The sequence below is a fragment of the Sipha flava genome, unplaced genomic scaffold (assembly GCF_003268045.1).
Source record: "Sipha flava isolate LNK unplaced genomic scaffold, YSA_version1 176_pilon_pilon, whole genome shotgun sequence".
Lineage (NCBI taxonomy): Eukaryota > Metazoa > Arthropoda > Insecta > Hemiptera > Aphididae > Sipha > Sipha flava.
In genome coordinates, this window is record NW_020272062.1 from 2452807 (window position 1) to 2471254 (window position 18448).

General features: G+C 35.5%; 1 protein-coding gene across 1 annotated transcript in view; it reads right to left on the reverse strand.

Annotated features, from left to right (window-relative positions):
- LOC112680412 overlaps positions 1-16091 on the reverse strand; it is a 32557-nt gene extending 16466 nt beyond the window's left edge. Inside the window, exon 1 of the mRNA XM_025550497.1 lies at positions 15990-16091. Within this exon, the coding sequence (XP_025406282.1) occupies positions 15990-16091 (102 nt within the window). The remainder of the gene's footprint in view (positions 1-15989) is intronic.
- Between the last annotated feature and the right edge of the window lie 2357 nt (positions 16092-18448).

The following is an 18448-nucleotide window of genomic DNA, read 5'->3' on the forward strand; positions in this document are numbered from 1 at the left end:
ACGGGTGTACGTTTACTGTTCAGGGTTATTAAAAACTTATTTATGAACAGAAATTAAGTAGTTATTTATTTTATTATTTGGAAAGAAAAAAAAATTAAAATGTTTCACCAAGGTTCGTGCTGGTAATATTAAAATATTATTTTTCTCTTAAATTATTTCACTCGTTTCGTTGTGTAGACTAAATACGTTTAATACCCTTAACGAAACATTTATACAATTATCCGTCTGTTCGTAAATGTTGATAAAATGTGTTTTTCATAGCTCTACCCGGATCGAACGCTGGTTTAATTTACAACGACGTGTATTACGCGAGTATGTTTTTTTTCAATTCGACCACACGTTTGTGCACTTTTTGATTCGATTGCGTGTAGACTTGATTGTTACCAAAGAGGTAAAAACGTTCGATAATAATATGCTAATACGCTCCGTCATTTCTCGAACGTCTCTTTCGAATCGACTAAAACACACAAAACGATCGTCATACGCATCGCCGAACTAGCTATCACTCCAGTCAAGTCTGGATTCTTCACTTGAACAGTATCCATCCAACTCATATATATTTATTTAACGTTGTGTGCCCATCAATTTCCCATTTGGCACGATGTTGGCGAAGCGCGAGCATGCAGATAACATTGAAGGATAATTTTTACACAATTCTATCCGACCGATTTCATTATCTACAATATTATCCGTCAACTGAATTAATATTAATCGAGTGAAGAATAAACATGTATTGTAACGTTTTTTCGGTGGCCCATCCGGTATAGATTTATCACGGTCGTGATTCTTATCATCGTTTGAATCGAAAATTGAAGATCCACTTGGCAGTAATCTATGTGCATTTTATACGAACAGGATCAATATCATCAAGTGATGGAAAATGATTAAATTCTTTCTTCTCGGATAACAACGCTCAAGCCACACAAGTAATGTTATATACCTACACACGCGTGTATTTACATAATTATTTATCCCATATGTATAGAACAAGTTTAATATTCAGAACGCAAAAGTTGTTTACACGCGTATGAATGTCAGCCATCAGATATCTAGTGTATTTTCGGGATTTCGGAAGAAAATTTCGGTGTCGCACGTAAAGATTCGGTCACTGGCAAATCCTATTCAGTTGGACGACCTCCAGTTGAATCCTGGTAAAAACCTATTGCGTGGTAACGACTCTTGAACGGACGAAAATACGTTCGATTGTCGATTGACAATGACGTTTGAATAATTTCGTTTTTATTTGTACGCCTATAAGTGTATGCGCACGCATGTGTGTCCGCGTATGTGCGCGTATATATGTGATATCATGGGTAGTGGTGTCGCCGAACGGATGGGAATCGCAAATTCTTTCAAGACGGACTATCAAGACTGAAATATTTGAAAAATAGTTAAGACAAGGGGAGAAAAACAAACCCAGTAAATAAATAAAATAAAATGCCACATGTGTCATTGGAAGCTATACATGACACGACTCGACAAATAATTGTCGTGTTCGCGCAGTATGTGTGTGTTTGTACGCACGCGCGCGCGTGTGTGTGAACATAATATTGTACATACATATACGATATCTGAGCGTATACATATACATAACATACATAATAGGATAACATACTGCAGCAGCGGAACAACCGACGACGGTTGCGGCAGTGAAGGGTAAAAGGATATGAAATAAATAAATGAATAAACAAAGGAAATTAGCATATTATTAAGCGGATAAATATTATCTGGGGTCTTACAAGCGTAATTATCATACGTATATTTATATATGATATGTGTGTGTGAGTGTGTAGCTTGGAAAGAACAATATTGTCGTTTGCAGTTTTCAAACGTCGCCGTGTACACAACGTTTGTATATGACTTACGGTACGAAGGAATGGGGGAGTTTACGAACGTGAGTGGATCACGAGGTATTTTATTATTATCGGATAAACGAGCTCGTGGTTTTATTATATTGACTATTAAAATAATCTAGATTCAACAATGTTGTGTGTCCTTTTATTACAATGTAAATTTGCAACACGAGCGCACGAACGCGAAAGCGGTAGCAATAGTCCGAGACGGAAACCCGGTTGTTGCGCGACGTACATAACGTAAGTTGTATAGGTAACGCGATGCTACATAAATCACGGAAACGATATATATTTCAATCGATCCGAAAGAGTTCAGCCACCGTTGTCTTGGAACAGAGAAGAGGGAATAGGATGCGGATAAATAGATAGAATAAAAGAGAGAAATAAAGAGGATGAAGAGAGGAAAATTTTGGGTGTATAGTACAGTATATGAGTATAATGATTTTGTCGAGAACATTAATGTTGAAAACCTATTTTTAACTAGTTAAAATTAATTTTATATACTTTTTCTATAAACAAGGGCTGTTATAATGGCAGAAAAGGCTGAGGAAAGTTGCAATAACAAGTAAACACGATTTATAGGAATTAAGAGGAAATCGCTTGGGGTGTCGAGGTCGAGCGGGATACAGCGATCTTGTTCAAAAAATGCAACGTCAAAGGTTCGAACCTCCGGCCTACGATGATATCCTAGAAAAGAGGAAATATCACTACCACCCTTTGTCTCAGCATGTTAGGTCGGTTGTGATTTAAAAATAAACATCAACATAATATATCATATAACAGATTGAACAAGCTGTATCATAAAATAAATAATCTCAAACAAATTTTAGCTATATAACAATGCATTTTTAAGAAAGGAAATTATAAATTTATCTTATTACATAATATAATTTAATAAACATTGTGATTTGTAAAATAATTATTTAATTTCATAAGCCTTTTTATATATCAAGGGTGGCCAACAGATCGATCGATAAAGTGATAAAATAATGTTGTCTCAACATATTTGTATCGTTGACGTCGATCTATCACAATACTCTATACAACGATATTGATGTTTTCATTCATTTTCGTCACGGACCTATACTTCATAAATAAAATTATAATTTTTACAAATTTTCATGGCTATTATGCGTAATATTATATGCACATACTTGTACGGTAAGTATCGGCATACAAAAATAAATGAAAATTGTTAAACACTTAGCCTGTAAACGTTTTTTATGCCGATTTCGATGTCTTCAAAAACAATTTGGTAATGCGTGCCATTGACACGAAAAATTGGCGATGAGTATTCAGCAATGCCATGACTGACGGACGACTTTTTCGGATATCGGCTGCGATGGTGATCACGTGTTTTCGGACCGATTTTACTGCAAGAGAAAGTTTCTCTCACTCTCTCTCGCTGCGTTCTTTCGACGAAACCACCCCTTATGCCCGGGCATAATTTGTAGAGATTCGTACGTGGATAATTATATAATACGTACCGGGGACCGTGGTGGCAAGGTGCGTCAGACGAATGGGGTGAAACGGGCGCGTGAGTGTGAAGATCGAAACAGGGTTTTCGGTAAAAGTCCGAGCAATCAACGCGGACTGCCGGTGGCCGAGACGGGCGCGGTGGGGACGCCTTAAAGCGGATGGAAAAGTTTTCGCTTAAATGATGTCCAGTCGGATTAAATGAAAAGGTTCTGGCACAGGTCCGAAAAACTAATAGAGTGGCCCCGCGCGCGATCCCAGTGGGTTTTAATTATGACTTCTTTCCTCGTTCTTTCGTGCCGGACACCACTCGCCCCCGTCCTCCGACCTCTCAAGACCGCCGCTCACCGTACCGTATTTACCCTCCGGAATGATTGAGCTATTTCGTCCACATCCTCACCATCTCCCCGCCCTGTTGTGTACGCGCGTCCTTTGCGTCCCGTCCGACGAACCGCTGCAAAACGGTCGAAAGCAATCAACGGACGCGTGCCGTCAACGCGGAACACAGTCGCACACGTCAACGCGCATAACTGTACCGTCGGCCGCTTGTCATCTCGACGGTTTCTCCGGGGGTTTTCAGCCGCGCCGCTATCAAAATGTTTCGTAGTCTTTTTTCCCGAAAAGAAAATAATGTTATACTCTCGTGCGCGTTCAACCGACTCTAACCTTCTTCTCAGTATCGGCGGTTGAGCACCACAAACCTCTCTCATTACATGTTAACGATTCGTTTGCCAGGATATCATTTACGATCGACTTTACTTTTATCGGTGCAACACGATTACGCAATTTTTCCTTTTTCGACCCGACTAATTACACCACGATTGCGCAAAAAATTTGCAACACGATTTCGCCCCGATCCCTTTTTACCTGATAAAATTACAACACAATTGTGCACCAAATTATGTGTTGGTATATACCATGTATAATATTAATTTATGTACAATATTAAATCATGTATACAATACATATTTTCTATTATTTGTATATACATGCACTCAAACTATTAATTAACAAAATGCATTTTTTCAAATCGGAATGAAAAGTTCATTGAGGTAATGGTAGTTATAATAATGATATCGACTAATGACTATCAGTTAAGAAAAAAAAAACAATTTTTAATAGAAAAAAATTTCGACTATTGACCATGTCAGTATATACATTTAGCATACATGTAATTTAGAAGAAAAAAAAAATTTTTAACCAAACCAACGATGATAATTTATTGACATTCGTAAGCCTGTATTGATTTGGAAGAAAAATTGCGAATTAATAGATAATAAGTTTGAGTGCATGTATTTAAAAATTATATGTAGAAAGTATGTATTGTATACATTATTTTATATATTACATAAATTATTGTACATAGTATATACACATATTATTTGGTGGGCAATGGTGTTGTGATTTTACCTGGTAAAAAGGGATCGGGGTGTAAATTTTTCGCGCAATCGTGGTGTAATTAGTCGGGTCGAAAAAGGAAAAATTACGCAATCCTATTGCAGCCACTTTTATAATCGCTTGCTGAAACGTTTTCTGTTGGCGTTGCGAATCCGATGATAAAACGGGAAACGTGTTTATACGTAAATCCACTGCCAACACGCCACCGCCAGTTACGTCCGAAAACCAAATTTCTCGAGCATTTCATCAATCCTTTACTCTTTTTATTAACAACAGTCATAAAACAATTGCTTCCGTCTTCTAAACACTCTCAATAAACCCGTTGTTCTTCGTTGGTTCAATTATTTCACTTCTATTTCTGTTTATTATTCCCCTATTTTTATCATTTTAATATGATAATTATTAATATTATCATCTCTCTACTCTCTGCAATAAGTTCACCAAATTACATGTTTGAAGATCGACAGTTTTGGGTTTTTAAGCGGCGTCTACTGTATATAGAATTTAATGTACGACACAAGTATATATGGCATTTTTATATAGATAATACTATGTGAAAAGAACCAATTACTTTAAATTCCATTAACACATGTATCACATCCCAGATAATATTGTACAGTTAAAAAAATAATGGTTACATGCCCTACGCAATGACACTGGTTTATTTTTAATGGACAAATTAAGTAAATTGTTCAAATCGTTGAATCCCCATCATCCATACGCACCCACGGTCACCCGCCAAATAACGCCCCTACTGTTGCGCGTTCAATATTATTTTATACTCTGAAAGTTACAAGCTTTTTTATTAAATTGCATTTATATACGTATATACATTATAAAATGTTTGTTTACCCTTAAAATATCACTTTATTTTTATTTTTTAGTTGTGACACAAGGATGAATTGGTTTAAACATGTTGCGTGTGTGCTTTTTTATGTCTATGTATACGATTCATATAGAAGAATTATTCCAATCATAAAAAATTATAAAACATTTCTGATTGAAATTCTTGTCTGATTGGTACTTTGAAAAGAATAATTTTGAGTTTCTTATCAGTTTTCTTAATAATTGCAAAAAACTGATGATAAGTTATATTAGAATATTGTAAAACAGATATTTATGGTATACTGTTTTTTAGTCAAATCAATAATTGTTATTTTAAAAAAAAAAACCCGTAGATACTGATATTTTCATTGTATGGTTACTATTCGCTATAGATTGTATAGTTTTCAAAATTAAATATTGAAATGCATATTGATACTTTAATTTTGAATATTTGATTTCATATTTTCGTTATAATTTTTGAAAATATCAATAAAATAATTTGAATTTGACAAAAAGTCTTGAACATTATTTATACAAAGTACCCCATAAATATCTATTACCGATTAAAGTTAGACAAAATCTTAATAATAAATACAATATAAGACCGTTTAAATATTAAATGTTGGTAAAACAATAAAACTCACGAAGTTCCCCTACATTTTTGTAGTAAAAGGTAAATACAATTTTTAATTTGTATACTTTAGGCTTAAAAATTGGATACATGATTTTCATTGGATTATATTTGTAGAAAAAATTTAAAAAAGAATAACTATATATAGTTATAGTTGTAAATATTATTTATAAGCGTTACAAAATTATAAAATAAAATTTTGCAAAATCAGATATTTCAATGAACTTCAATTACATTATATTAATTATTCAGTTAAAGAAGTTTCATAGTTTTGAATTATTAAATTAAGTTTTTGCTGTTTATAGGCATTTGAAATTTTTAATTTTCTCTAATATTAGATTTCTAAAATTTTTTTTTGCAAAGTTAGAAAATTAAAAGAACAATCTACCTCATTCAGAACTTTGGTTTAACTATTATGTGAACTATCTTTAGAAATATATACTAATCCGCTCGACCACTTCTATTCAGAATCATTTTTTCGAAAGCAATGTACATTGGTTTTAAATTTAAAAGTCCAATACAAGAATATTATTCACCCATCTCTGACATCACACTAAGGACATTTTTTCATTTTTTTTTTTTGTTTTTTCAAACAATGAACAGTAGACAAATTATCAACTATTCTTTTTTAACACATTACGTTACATATAAACATTACGGCTATATCAATTATAATTATAATAATAAACATCAATAACTGTGTCGTATGAGTTCATATCGTGTAACTAGTAAAGTATGTAAACTGGTACACCATACGAGTACCGGAATCCCTGAAGTGGTTGGTGATGGTATTTATTTTACGAGCATCAATAACACACATATTTTTTATAAAATTATTCCGTGAATATGTATTTTGATTAATAATTTTCATTACAGTTCTTAGTATTTTAACCCCTTCCCCTCTCCACCTACCGGTAAACATTAAATTTCAGTCCCGAACTAATTCATTATATACGAATTATGATGTTCAACGGGTTGAAAAGTTTAACAAAGCATTAAAATGCATGTTTTTGGGAAAAAATTTGTTCACCATACACATACGAGGGTTTAAAAAAAAAAAACGTTAATATACTGAAAATACTTAGTAAAACTACCGCTAATTCAAATTTCATCAAACATGGTTTGAAAAATAACCATAATATAAATGCAGATAACAATATAGACTTAGAAATATTAAATACTCAAAATAACATATATATTAATTCAGTTTTTGAAGAGTAACATGTATACTATGAAATAAAGAAAAATAATTTTAATTATATTCTAAATGTATAAACCTATTTTAAAAATAATATTTTATATCAATACATATTAGATAATAATATTTAATAACCAAAGTATATGTATTTCTTAATATGTATATGTCTAATAAGAAATAATTTTATATAATCTTTCCTATTTAAATAAATTATCTTTATGAAAAACTATTAATTTTTCTCAGTGTCTTCCTTCTTTTATTTTTTCATGTTCAATCGCGAACTTTTTGATTTTGTATATACCTAATAATACATTTTTAATTTTAAATCGGTCTCTGAATAATCGCTGTCCTTGTTTTTTCAATCTTTTATATTGCAACTGATTGGTATTTGTATAAATTATATATTATCCTTCTAACTTTATAGTCAGTTCCTGTTATAGTATAGAACAAATCTTTTCTTGGTAACTTATCTAAAAATCTATAAACTCTATAAAGGTGTATTTACTGAATTCTATTGGTTTTTATACTAATATTTATAAATATGATGTTGTATCTTTAGTACATTTGTTCCTCCTAAATCCGAATTGGTCGTTACTTAATTCTATTTGTACTTCGTTCTTAATTTGATTGCATATTATCTTAATTATAATTTTTGCTGAGTGTACTGTGTACTATTTAACTTATCATTCTAATCTTATATGTAGCCTAACTTTACTTTTATTTGACGATACTAATTTGAAATGTCTCTTCGTTAAAAAAAAAATACATGCGTACAAACGGTAACTATACCATTGCATTCAGTGATTTAATAATATCTAGTTGATATTATGTGAAGTTTGTTGAGTAAATCAGACCTGAGCTGATGATCGATACTTTAGAAAGACATAACAAAGCTATCGAATTAAGTGTTAAGAACTGAGATAACATTTCGTATACGTTTTTACTGGAATTATCAGCAGTTAATTTAAATGGTGCGTTCTTTTAGAGCTATTTAATTTAACGACGTGCTAGTTATTGAAAATGTTTACAATTCGTACGGTCTCTCGGCGTGCCCACTACTACCGTTTCGTGGTGTTCTTTTCGTCACGTTCCTGCCCCTTTCAGTGTTCTTTCAGGCCGCGTCACCGACCCAGTGGCGTAGCGCAAGGATATGGCAAATTGTACCTACGCCAGGAGTGCGAATCGCAAAGGGGCGTGAAATTGTGCAAAAGTCGTATTTTTATTGTACTATAAAATCGAAAATGTTCAATTATACTTTTTGAAATACATAGATGTTGTTTATTTGAACATGTTACGTGTGAATTTAACGATGAAAATAGAACAAGAGTATTTAAATAAAAAATTCATATGAAGAAATGATCGATGAACTTGCCAGTCGTAAAGCGATAATAGCAAATTTTCAAAGTTAAAAATTAACACTGTAATAATTATAAATATAAATTGTATACCTAAAAGAAATTAGTAAAATTAAAGGATTGAATTAGAATTGGTTAAAAATTGTATTTTTTTAAGTTTACCAGGGCGCTAGCGAGTCTTCCTACACCACTGCGCCGACCAACTGCAGCGCGTGCACCTGAACACGATTCCGAATGCGTAACAACGGTGTGTACTTACTAATGCTCTGCATGGTCTGGTCTAGTACGGTACTAAAAAACAAAAACTATTGAATCATCGGTTTGATTCGGTTCGGTTCAATCATTTTTAGGAGTAGTTCGCTCCAGTTCTCAGATAAAATTTTTTATTTTCAGCCGGTCCGGTTTCAAAAAAAAAAAAAAAAAAATTAATATCGGTTCGGTCCCAATCACTGTACTTAAAATCTAAATACAGATATTGTTATGTAAACAAATAAAACGACAATAAACCTAAAACTTCAGATACATATTTGTTTATAAAGACGGGTAGTCCAGTCCAGTGTAATATACTAAACGCATCATATGGTAAGGTCTGGGATAATACAGACCAAACCTTACGGACCGGTCCAAAATATTTTAAGATCGGACCTATAGTCCGGTCCACGGTCCACTTTATTAAATTAAAAATGATATGAAGCCGTCGGTTTGGTCCGATTTCGGTCTTTGATTAATGCTTAAGTGCGGTTCGGTCCCGACTTCGGTACCCTGGTATAACTTGAAGTGCGGTCTGGTCATTTGAAGAACGGACCGTGCAGAGCACTAGTACATACGTTATAATGTGATAAAAATAAATAAAATATTATAATATAACACATTCGACAAATGGCTTCGAGGACGGCAAACAATCCGCGGCTGGCGGTGCAACGACACTCAATTCGCGAGTGCAGCGGCGGTGGTTGGAGTTCGTCACGTAAGGTGCAGCGCCCCAAGGCCGTAACTAGGGGGTCCAGGGATCCGGACCCCCCCAAAATTTTCAAAAGTAGAAACATTTTAGCGGTGAATATAGTTTATTAACTATAAATTGTATTAAATAATAATGTTAGACCCCCCCCCCGAAAATTTTTTTCCAGTTACGGCCTTGCAGCGCCCACCAAAGTAACATGACGCGAGATCTGACGAGTGAGATGACCAATATGTAACAAGTGATTTGTATGACTCGCACCAAAATGACATGATTTTCTAGTGACAAGTAATTTCTATGTTTTTTTTTTCATTTGCCAAAATGTCGTCTGAGGATGAAGACGTTCTTGCTGCAATAAATATAGTAAATTATTTAAATTACAATCAAAATTCTACTGTGCTCAAATACTGGGTCCATCCATTTTGCCGTAAAAATTGCTATTACCGTGGTGTATACTCCATATTAAAAGAGCTAGACGATCCTGATCATTTATTTAAAAGTTTTTATAGAATGGAAAAATCGAAATTTGAAGAGTTGGTTAGGTTAGTTGGACCAGATATTCAGAAAAAGCACTTTTTACTTTGTAGCACACGTCGTCAACGTATCGACGTCTATGAATTTCTCCGCGTGACAAAAGACAAAAAGTAGTACAAGCTCTATTATTTTGCGCGACAAGTGACAACAATATTACACATGATCTGACACGTCGAATTGGTGAGCGCGATTTAGTGATTTTCCGTTATAATTATAAATAAAATTGTACGAATGGCACGTTACTTGTCATATCACTCGTCAGATCACGCGTCATGTACCTTTGTGGTGGGCGCTGCGCGTAACAATGCGATATCCGGGTACGCTGTACGACGACGCCGAAGATCCGACGACGGCGATAAGAGCGGACGCGTACGTTGCGAGTGTGTGGCGTAGCGCGACGGGAGTAGGTGGACGCGAAGGGACGACCCGGGAGAAGAGGAAAAAAAACGAGGAGGAAACGGAATAAAACCGAAAGGACTCCAATCCCCCGCTTCGTAGCGCCGTGCCTGCACGTTTATATTTATTGCGTTCAGTGTCGTGTCTGAAAGATTTGTGCTCGGATCTTCGCTGTCGCCTAAATCACTTGGCCTGCTGCTGCTGCTGCCACCCCTGTCCCCCGCTCGTCACGGGATTTCCTCACCCGACGGGCTCGCGCGAGCACTGCGAAACTTCTACGCGCGGATCCCGGTTTAAACGTTGCCCCTCCCGCACCGTGCCCGACGAGCTGTTACGTCGCCCTACCGCCACTGCCAACCGCTATTACCGCACCATTATCGCGCCGGTGTATACCGCTGCTACCGTGCCATCCGTTACCGCTGCTACCGCGATACTATACCGCTGCTGTGACGTACGCGCGCATAAACACCGTTTATCTCGATCTGCCGTTGACGTCCTCCCGTCTCCTCCGCCCCGGGTTCCGTTACAGGGTGCCGGCTTAATACAGACAACAGCGACGTTTAATTGTACACCTCTTATCGGTGTTCTTGTTCGGGCAAACGTTGTCCGCCTTTCCGATGTACACGGATCACACGAAACGGATAGAAAAATAAAAACAGAACGTTTCAGAAGAAACGATAAATATTTACACGCGAATGTACCAACGACCGTTACTACTATTACCGTACATCACCGTGACGAACCAAACGCGGCCGTGCACGTTGACGGGCAACACCGCGTCTGTACAATCAATGTCCGTCGTCGCGCGAGTTACCAATGTTATTGCACCGCCGAAACACCGCAATAACGCGTATTGTTTTTTTTTCTATCCGTAGTTTTTATACGTTAACAACGCAAGTGTTCAGACTTCGAGTGCACGTCGAAGTGATACGCGCGGGGCAGGATAGTTGTAGCTGCGATGGCCGTAAAGACTTGTCGTCACCGGGACCGACCGGTGAAAAGCGGTTCATTTCGGATCGTAGAGTCTAATTGAAGTCAAAAATATTTTGGACCCGCGAACGCGTTAACCGCCTCGATTTCGTATACATTGTTTCCGATATAACATTTTCAGTCGTTGCTGTGGCCCAGGTCGTGATGGGTCAAAACGGTACATCACTCTGTCCAATTGGCACGGTTCGGATCAACCGAGTCGAAACCCTCGAAATCGGTACACGTTTTGTGATTAAATGTATCATAAAATCGATTTATTTACCGTCGGAAAAAATTGGTGCAGTCGTCCCGGAAGATGTATTTCGAAAAATACCACCATACAGATTTTTCCGGTCTTGCATAGGACTATCGACCGTACTCTTTCTAAATATCTTGTAGACGAAAGCAATGCATCCCAGATCTACATTTACCATTTGCGAATAGAAAAATCATACAAAAAACGGTAGTAAATACGTTTGCTGTGTAGAACGACAGGGATTGGGGGTTAGTTCAAGAAGTAAAAACGACCGAGGAGAAGTGATACGTGATTGAACATAACTATCGCGGGTCAATGCGACGGAGGTTATTGGTAGCCGTATGGATTCGAAACAAAACCATAAAAAAGTATATACAACGGTTAAAGGCACTTGAGCGCAACTTTTTGTAAAAATAATTGTCCAGCAAGTAATCGATCGATTCGAATAGCGTTTAAATATTATCGGCCCAAAGGGCCGCTGTGATCACCTTACGATATCTATTGCGGAAGAATCGCACATACGAGATGTGTGTGTGTGCGTGCGTGCGCGTTTGCGGTAAACAATGGCGCAGACAAAAGAGAGATGGGACCGTGCCATAAATTCGGTGTAAATGTGACAGACGAATTGCGCCGATGACGTGATTGGCTGGCGCCACCGCAGCAGCCATCCCATGTGATCAACTCTTAAATCAAAATCAACTTCCTGGCCGTACGCCGTCGCCGTTGCGGCAAACTGTCAAAACCGCTCTGATTTATACCAACATAACTCGTCTTTAACCCTGACAAGTTCTCTCTCTCGCCCCGTCCGTTCCGACCGACCCCTTGCACCCCTCCCCTCCCACCACCGCACAATAGACCACGGATCTCCGCGACCCCGCCGCAGCGAATCCTCCGTCCGCCGCCCGATCCTGAACCCCGTCACGGGGACGCCATAAAGGAGATGAACACGACCGCCCGACTACTCGCCCGTTTACATATTGCATATCGTATTGTAATATTGCAGTGGTACCGGGAAGGAGACAAAAACAAAAAACCACAAACGGAGTCCTGAATACGATGCAGTCGGATATTTCTTACGAGTACGTTCCTTCCATCCGCGAAATTCGTGTTCGCCACCATTTCACATCGATTCCATTAGATTCGTACTTTATTTTATTTTTTTTTTTTTTTTTGTTATTTCAATTTTCACATATTTCAACCGGCAAGTAAAATATGTCACCGTACGATGTTACCGAATACCGTATAGTATTACGGATCAGAAATTATGTACCGTTTAATGTAGAAATGCTATAATTTGTACATGTACGGAAAAACTTCTATCAGCATCGGTGACCATCCCGGAGTATTGTTCAAACATTTTTAAAACGTTCCGGAAAAAAAAAAAAAAAACGTTTTTACTTATTATCCCTTCATTTGTATTTAACGATTTACATTATGTACATATTTATCTGTTGATAATTGATTTGAATATCGCCACCCACGAAATTTTTGATAAAGGAATCGCAAATACGATTTATTTCGTACCCCCCTCCTCCCTGTAACGCGCGCCATATCCAACACGACGCAAGTGCTACGCGAAACGTCGAACGGTACTGTTATTAACGCACGCGGTTAGTTGGGATCCGTTCGTTTTTCTTGCCGAGCCGAAGGGCAGGATTGATCGTTGTAACATGGGCGCGCGGCTACGGTGTCTCGCGTGCGTTTATTACAATTATACGTGCGCAACAAACGGACGTGCACACTCACCATGCGGCGGTGGCAGTACAGTACGCGACAATCAGATCGGTGCAGATAATAATATAAACGTTACATTCCGACGAAATACTGTTTCCAACAAGACCGCAGCGGTTCTGACGCGGTGCGCGTACCCGATACAATGTGCACGCAACGCGCGTGTACAGCTCTGAGATATGTGCGCGTGCATAACGTGCATGTAGTACGAGAACGGGCCCTGAGAAGACAATGGCGTGTTCCGGAGAATTAAAATTTCAAGACAATGCGAACGCCGTGGACAATACTGCCCCTTCCGACACAATGCGCTAATATACGCGTGAGCGTACATTATATCGTGCAAGTGCACGGTGCAGGTACGTACCGCGTTGCATTTTATTATTATTGTTATAAGGTGAGGCTTCGAAATGTGCAACGCGTGCACCAGCCCCAGGACTGTGTCGGACGGTCGGAATCGGTGCACAGCCTTTGGTAGGTACAACGGTGGTGGTGGTGCTAATCCTCTTGATAGCTCCTTCCCATACAGTCCTTCTATTCGTTTTATGAATATTTTTTACAAATTTTTACCGTCACCTACTCGTGAATCATTGATGTATATATATCATTTGATTATACATGGATGATATAGATTTATTTAAAATTCTTGTATATTACACGTAACGGAAAGGAGACTGTTTTTTCCGCACAACTTTTGCAGTTGAATAACTTTGTTCTACGATAAACAATACTAATAAATAATTGTAATAATCGCATGGAATAAGACTACATGAAATTTAAATTTTTGTTATTATACACTCGGAATAAGTAATTCAGATCGATAAAATATTGTAGAAAACAATTTGAGATCTTAAGATAGATTACAGAAATAATTGCTATTACATATTATGATACCTAACTATACGCATCGGGTGCTGAATGGCAATTGATTGATATTCGATTAATATCGATGGTATTTTCGTAAATCCGGTAAAGTCTTTGAACATTTCATTGAAGGTTAATCACGCGATATTTTTATTGTTGAAAACATATCTACAGCAAGTATAAAAAGTATATTAAAGACGAGAAGTTATTGAAATGACATCGTATGAATTTGGTGAGCAATACGATCGAGAAAGTCCAAAATCCAAATTCTTTAAATAAAATTGAACGTGACCAATTATAATAAAGTTATTATGATAAGTTCGTGAATTCTAATACGATTGTGCAATACAAATAATATATAATATTAACCTTGAAGTGCAAGATAGTGAAGAGACATCCATAGTGAAAAGGATTCGAATAAAGAGATAGTATAATGCATCGAGTGAGAGGGAAGAGGATGCCATCAAGGTTAGTGATTGAGAGGGATGCACTCCACGCAATCTAACACTACTTGAGAACTGCCACCGTTTGGTCTACTTAAAACTCATAGGGATATATGCAGATGTACATGCATACATTAATAGCCGCCTGGTACGTTTCTCCGGTTTGTCCATTACAGCGGTGCATGGTGCTGAAGGTTTTTCGTTAAAAATCGAACAAAAGAAAACAACAATACTAAGACGGTAAAATAAAATTTTAAGTACTCTATGGTGGCTGCCAATAAAGTTTCGTTGAATTTCGCGCTACCGACGCCACGGCGGTAAATATTAATCATCTTTCCTGTGTATTGTGACTCGTAGGTGTACCTCTTACACCGTGGGTTTCAATAATATTGAAATGTAGCACACGTGTAGTACCTAACCGTATATATTTCGTGGCGTAATCGTATAGCACTAGCGTGGTTTCAAATGGATAAACGATATTATCAAAGGTACATAAAATTATATACGAGAGAAGGTGAGGCGAGAACATGACATAATATAATATGGTATATATCCACGCACTCGTATACTATTACATTAAACACGTATACAAACATTAGCGACGGCACACTTCATAAACAGATCCTCTATCAAATTTTACGTAAAATCGTACTGTGGTAAAACGGGAATTTCGTTTGGTTTTTTTCTTATCTAATCCAAAACAGTTCTTTGAACGACTTTACATCACACGAAAATCGTGTGCAGTACACATAGCTTTTTAGCTCACCGCCGCACAGTGGATTATTTTCAATATTTCGTAGCCAAAATGTAGTAATATTATATAATAATATTATATTAAACTATAACTATTTTTAAATATATTTTTAATAACAAATATATATATATATATTAAATTTAAGATGAAAAATCGTCATACGAGTCACTAGTGGTGTCATTATTCGTGTCAGTTTCATGCTGTATAATTTTTTCCGATATTGGCAACAGCATAGCCTACCGTTCTTTTGAAAATTTGGTATCCTTTTTTTTTTTTTAAGTTATCTCATACTAGATATCAAACGATTAGACTATTTGAGAAGCAAATTCAAAATATCCTCCATCGATTTACTTCTTGAACATTTCCTAGAAAGTCCTTCTCAGTATTTTTTATGTCCTTATTTCTAGAATCTTGAGCATCTTCGGAAAGCATTCCAATTGGAAGTAAGGCCATTTTTTTAATTATTTTTGGACCGTGTAATAACATTTTGTGAATTATTGTTAGCATATAATACCAAGGATATTTTTCGACAAATAATTTTGCAGTTTTTAGAGTGTACGCTTCAAACTTTTCTATGTTTATACAATAACCACTTGAAATAGTTTGTTACACAACTTTAAAATTGTTGATTATTTCTATGTCAATTCCCGTTATACAAATAGAATGATGATGATTTTCAAAAAATCTCCAGGCTAAATTTCCGTCGTTTGTACTTCCATATCCCTGTTTTAGACTACCGACAAACAGTCCCATTTGGTTTTTAAAATCATTTTGAATTCGTTTCTTGCGTTCAACTACTTAAATTTGTCTTCTCCTCTGACTTGCCATATTTTGATATTAAGCTTGTATGAAACATGTAAGAAACACTCAAAAATCTTATCCATGAATGCAATGTGGATAAACTAAAGTTACTATTAGACAAAGATATTGGTTTTTTATGACATCCAAATAATTAAAGTCTTTGGATATTGCTTCACAGAGATAACATTTTACAGCTGACTTAGTTGATGTAATAGCTTTGCATATTTCGTTGATTATGCTATATTATAGTTTTATTTCCAGATTCAGGATCACCATTTAAAATTATATAGGTACAAAAGATACAAATACTGGCGTTTGCGTTCAAACCATTATCGTTATTTAAATTACATTTGTCTTCAAACTTTTGTTTGTGTTGACTTATACCTGAACTTCCATCAAACCTCTTTTTGATTTTAAAAATAACTAATCTAACTATTTATATGGCAATTTTTTAATTGCATCAGATTGCACTATAAGATACGCTGAATAGTATGATTTAGTAATGATTGTAATTTAATTTCACGGGGCATCAGGAAAAAATTCTTTTTTTGCCTACCTCACCACATAATAAGGTGAATGAAGTTTGTAATTATTTTTCTTTTCCTGTTATTTTATAAAATTTATAAATTGTTTCATATTTTGTAAGAGGGATTATATGGTTTAAATTATCTTAAAATGCATTTTTATATTTTAGTGCCCAAGTTGGGGTCGTTTGTGTTAAATTATTCACTACATTTTCAACATTATTTTGTCCAAGTAAACGAAAACTCATTTGAGTAGCATATGACAGCTCTCACGTTCTATTCTCACTACGTAATTTTTCGGTTTTTTTACCTTTAAAACGTTCACTAGAATTAATAAATGAAATAGATGGTCTACCACTTTTTTTTTTCTTTAAATAACTTGAATGTATAGGAAAGTGTATTATGCCATTCAATCAAGTATTATGTATTGAAAAAAATTTATCTTTTTTTCTTAGACAATTATCCCATTTAGTTTTTAATTTAGAAGTAAAATGCGATAAATTGTGTTTTATTTGGTTTGACCATTTATCTCAATTAGTTATTTCGAGAATTCGATTTTTTAAATAATTACATTTGTCAACAAAGTTTTTTGATTGATATTCGTCTATAATATCAAGCAAATATCTTCTACTTAGACTCATATAACTTTCTGAGATATTACGAAGGAAAAATAATCATTATTAATTAGTATTTAGAATGATATACAAATAGTACTGTAACGATTACAAAACGAAAAAAAAAAAATTAAAACAACTTGCATTTTGAGAATTCCAAAAGTTTTTCGGCATTAAAATTTGAATAACTAAAACGGGTAAAAACTTGCACAGATTTTTAAAAGTGATTATTGTAACTAACAATATTATTTAATAATAAAAAAAATTGACCAGAAAACAGTCGGAAGTAAACTATAATTATCTTTAATTTTAACTTAACATTGACGGGGCTTCTTAATTCATATATCAGGGTATATTGTAACGCGCTGTTGAGCATTGATTGCGATATCGAGAATATTTTTTGCGACTTTGGAAGTACATTTTTATGTTGTTAATAATGCTATAATGAAAATATTACGGATGAAAAGGTTGGTGAACTCAGTCGTGTAACTAGCTATTTCAAAGAGGGGTGTTATTTAAAATTATACACAACAAAATAAATACTTTACGTATACTTTATTGTACAAGAATACAAACACATTAGTACATTACACATGAATATCTATTCATGTGTAATGTACTATTGTATGAGAAAGTATTTTAATATTTTATCATATTAAAATTTCAAATGCACATTTTTGTCATATGTATCTACTTTAAATCGCGCATGAGGCGACATAAAACCACGGCTTTGGTTTATTAGACAAAACGATGAATTGAGAAGCCGGATCCCGGCTTTACATTATTGTTATGTATATATTTCGTTATAATAAATATGTTTTCATCATGGTTTATGATCAATTTTTAACTTTATTAGACTTCAGTATAATGT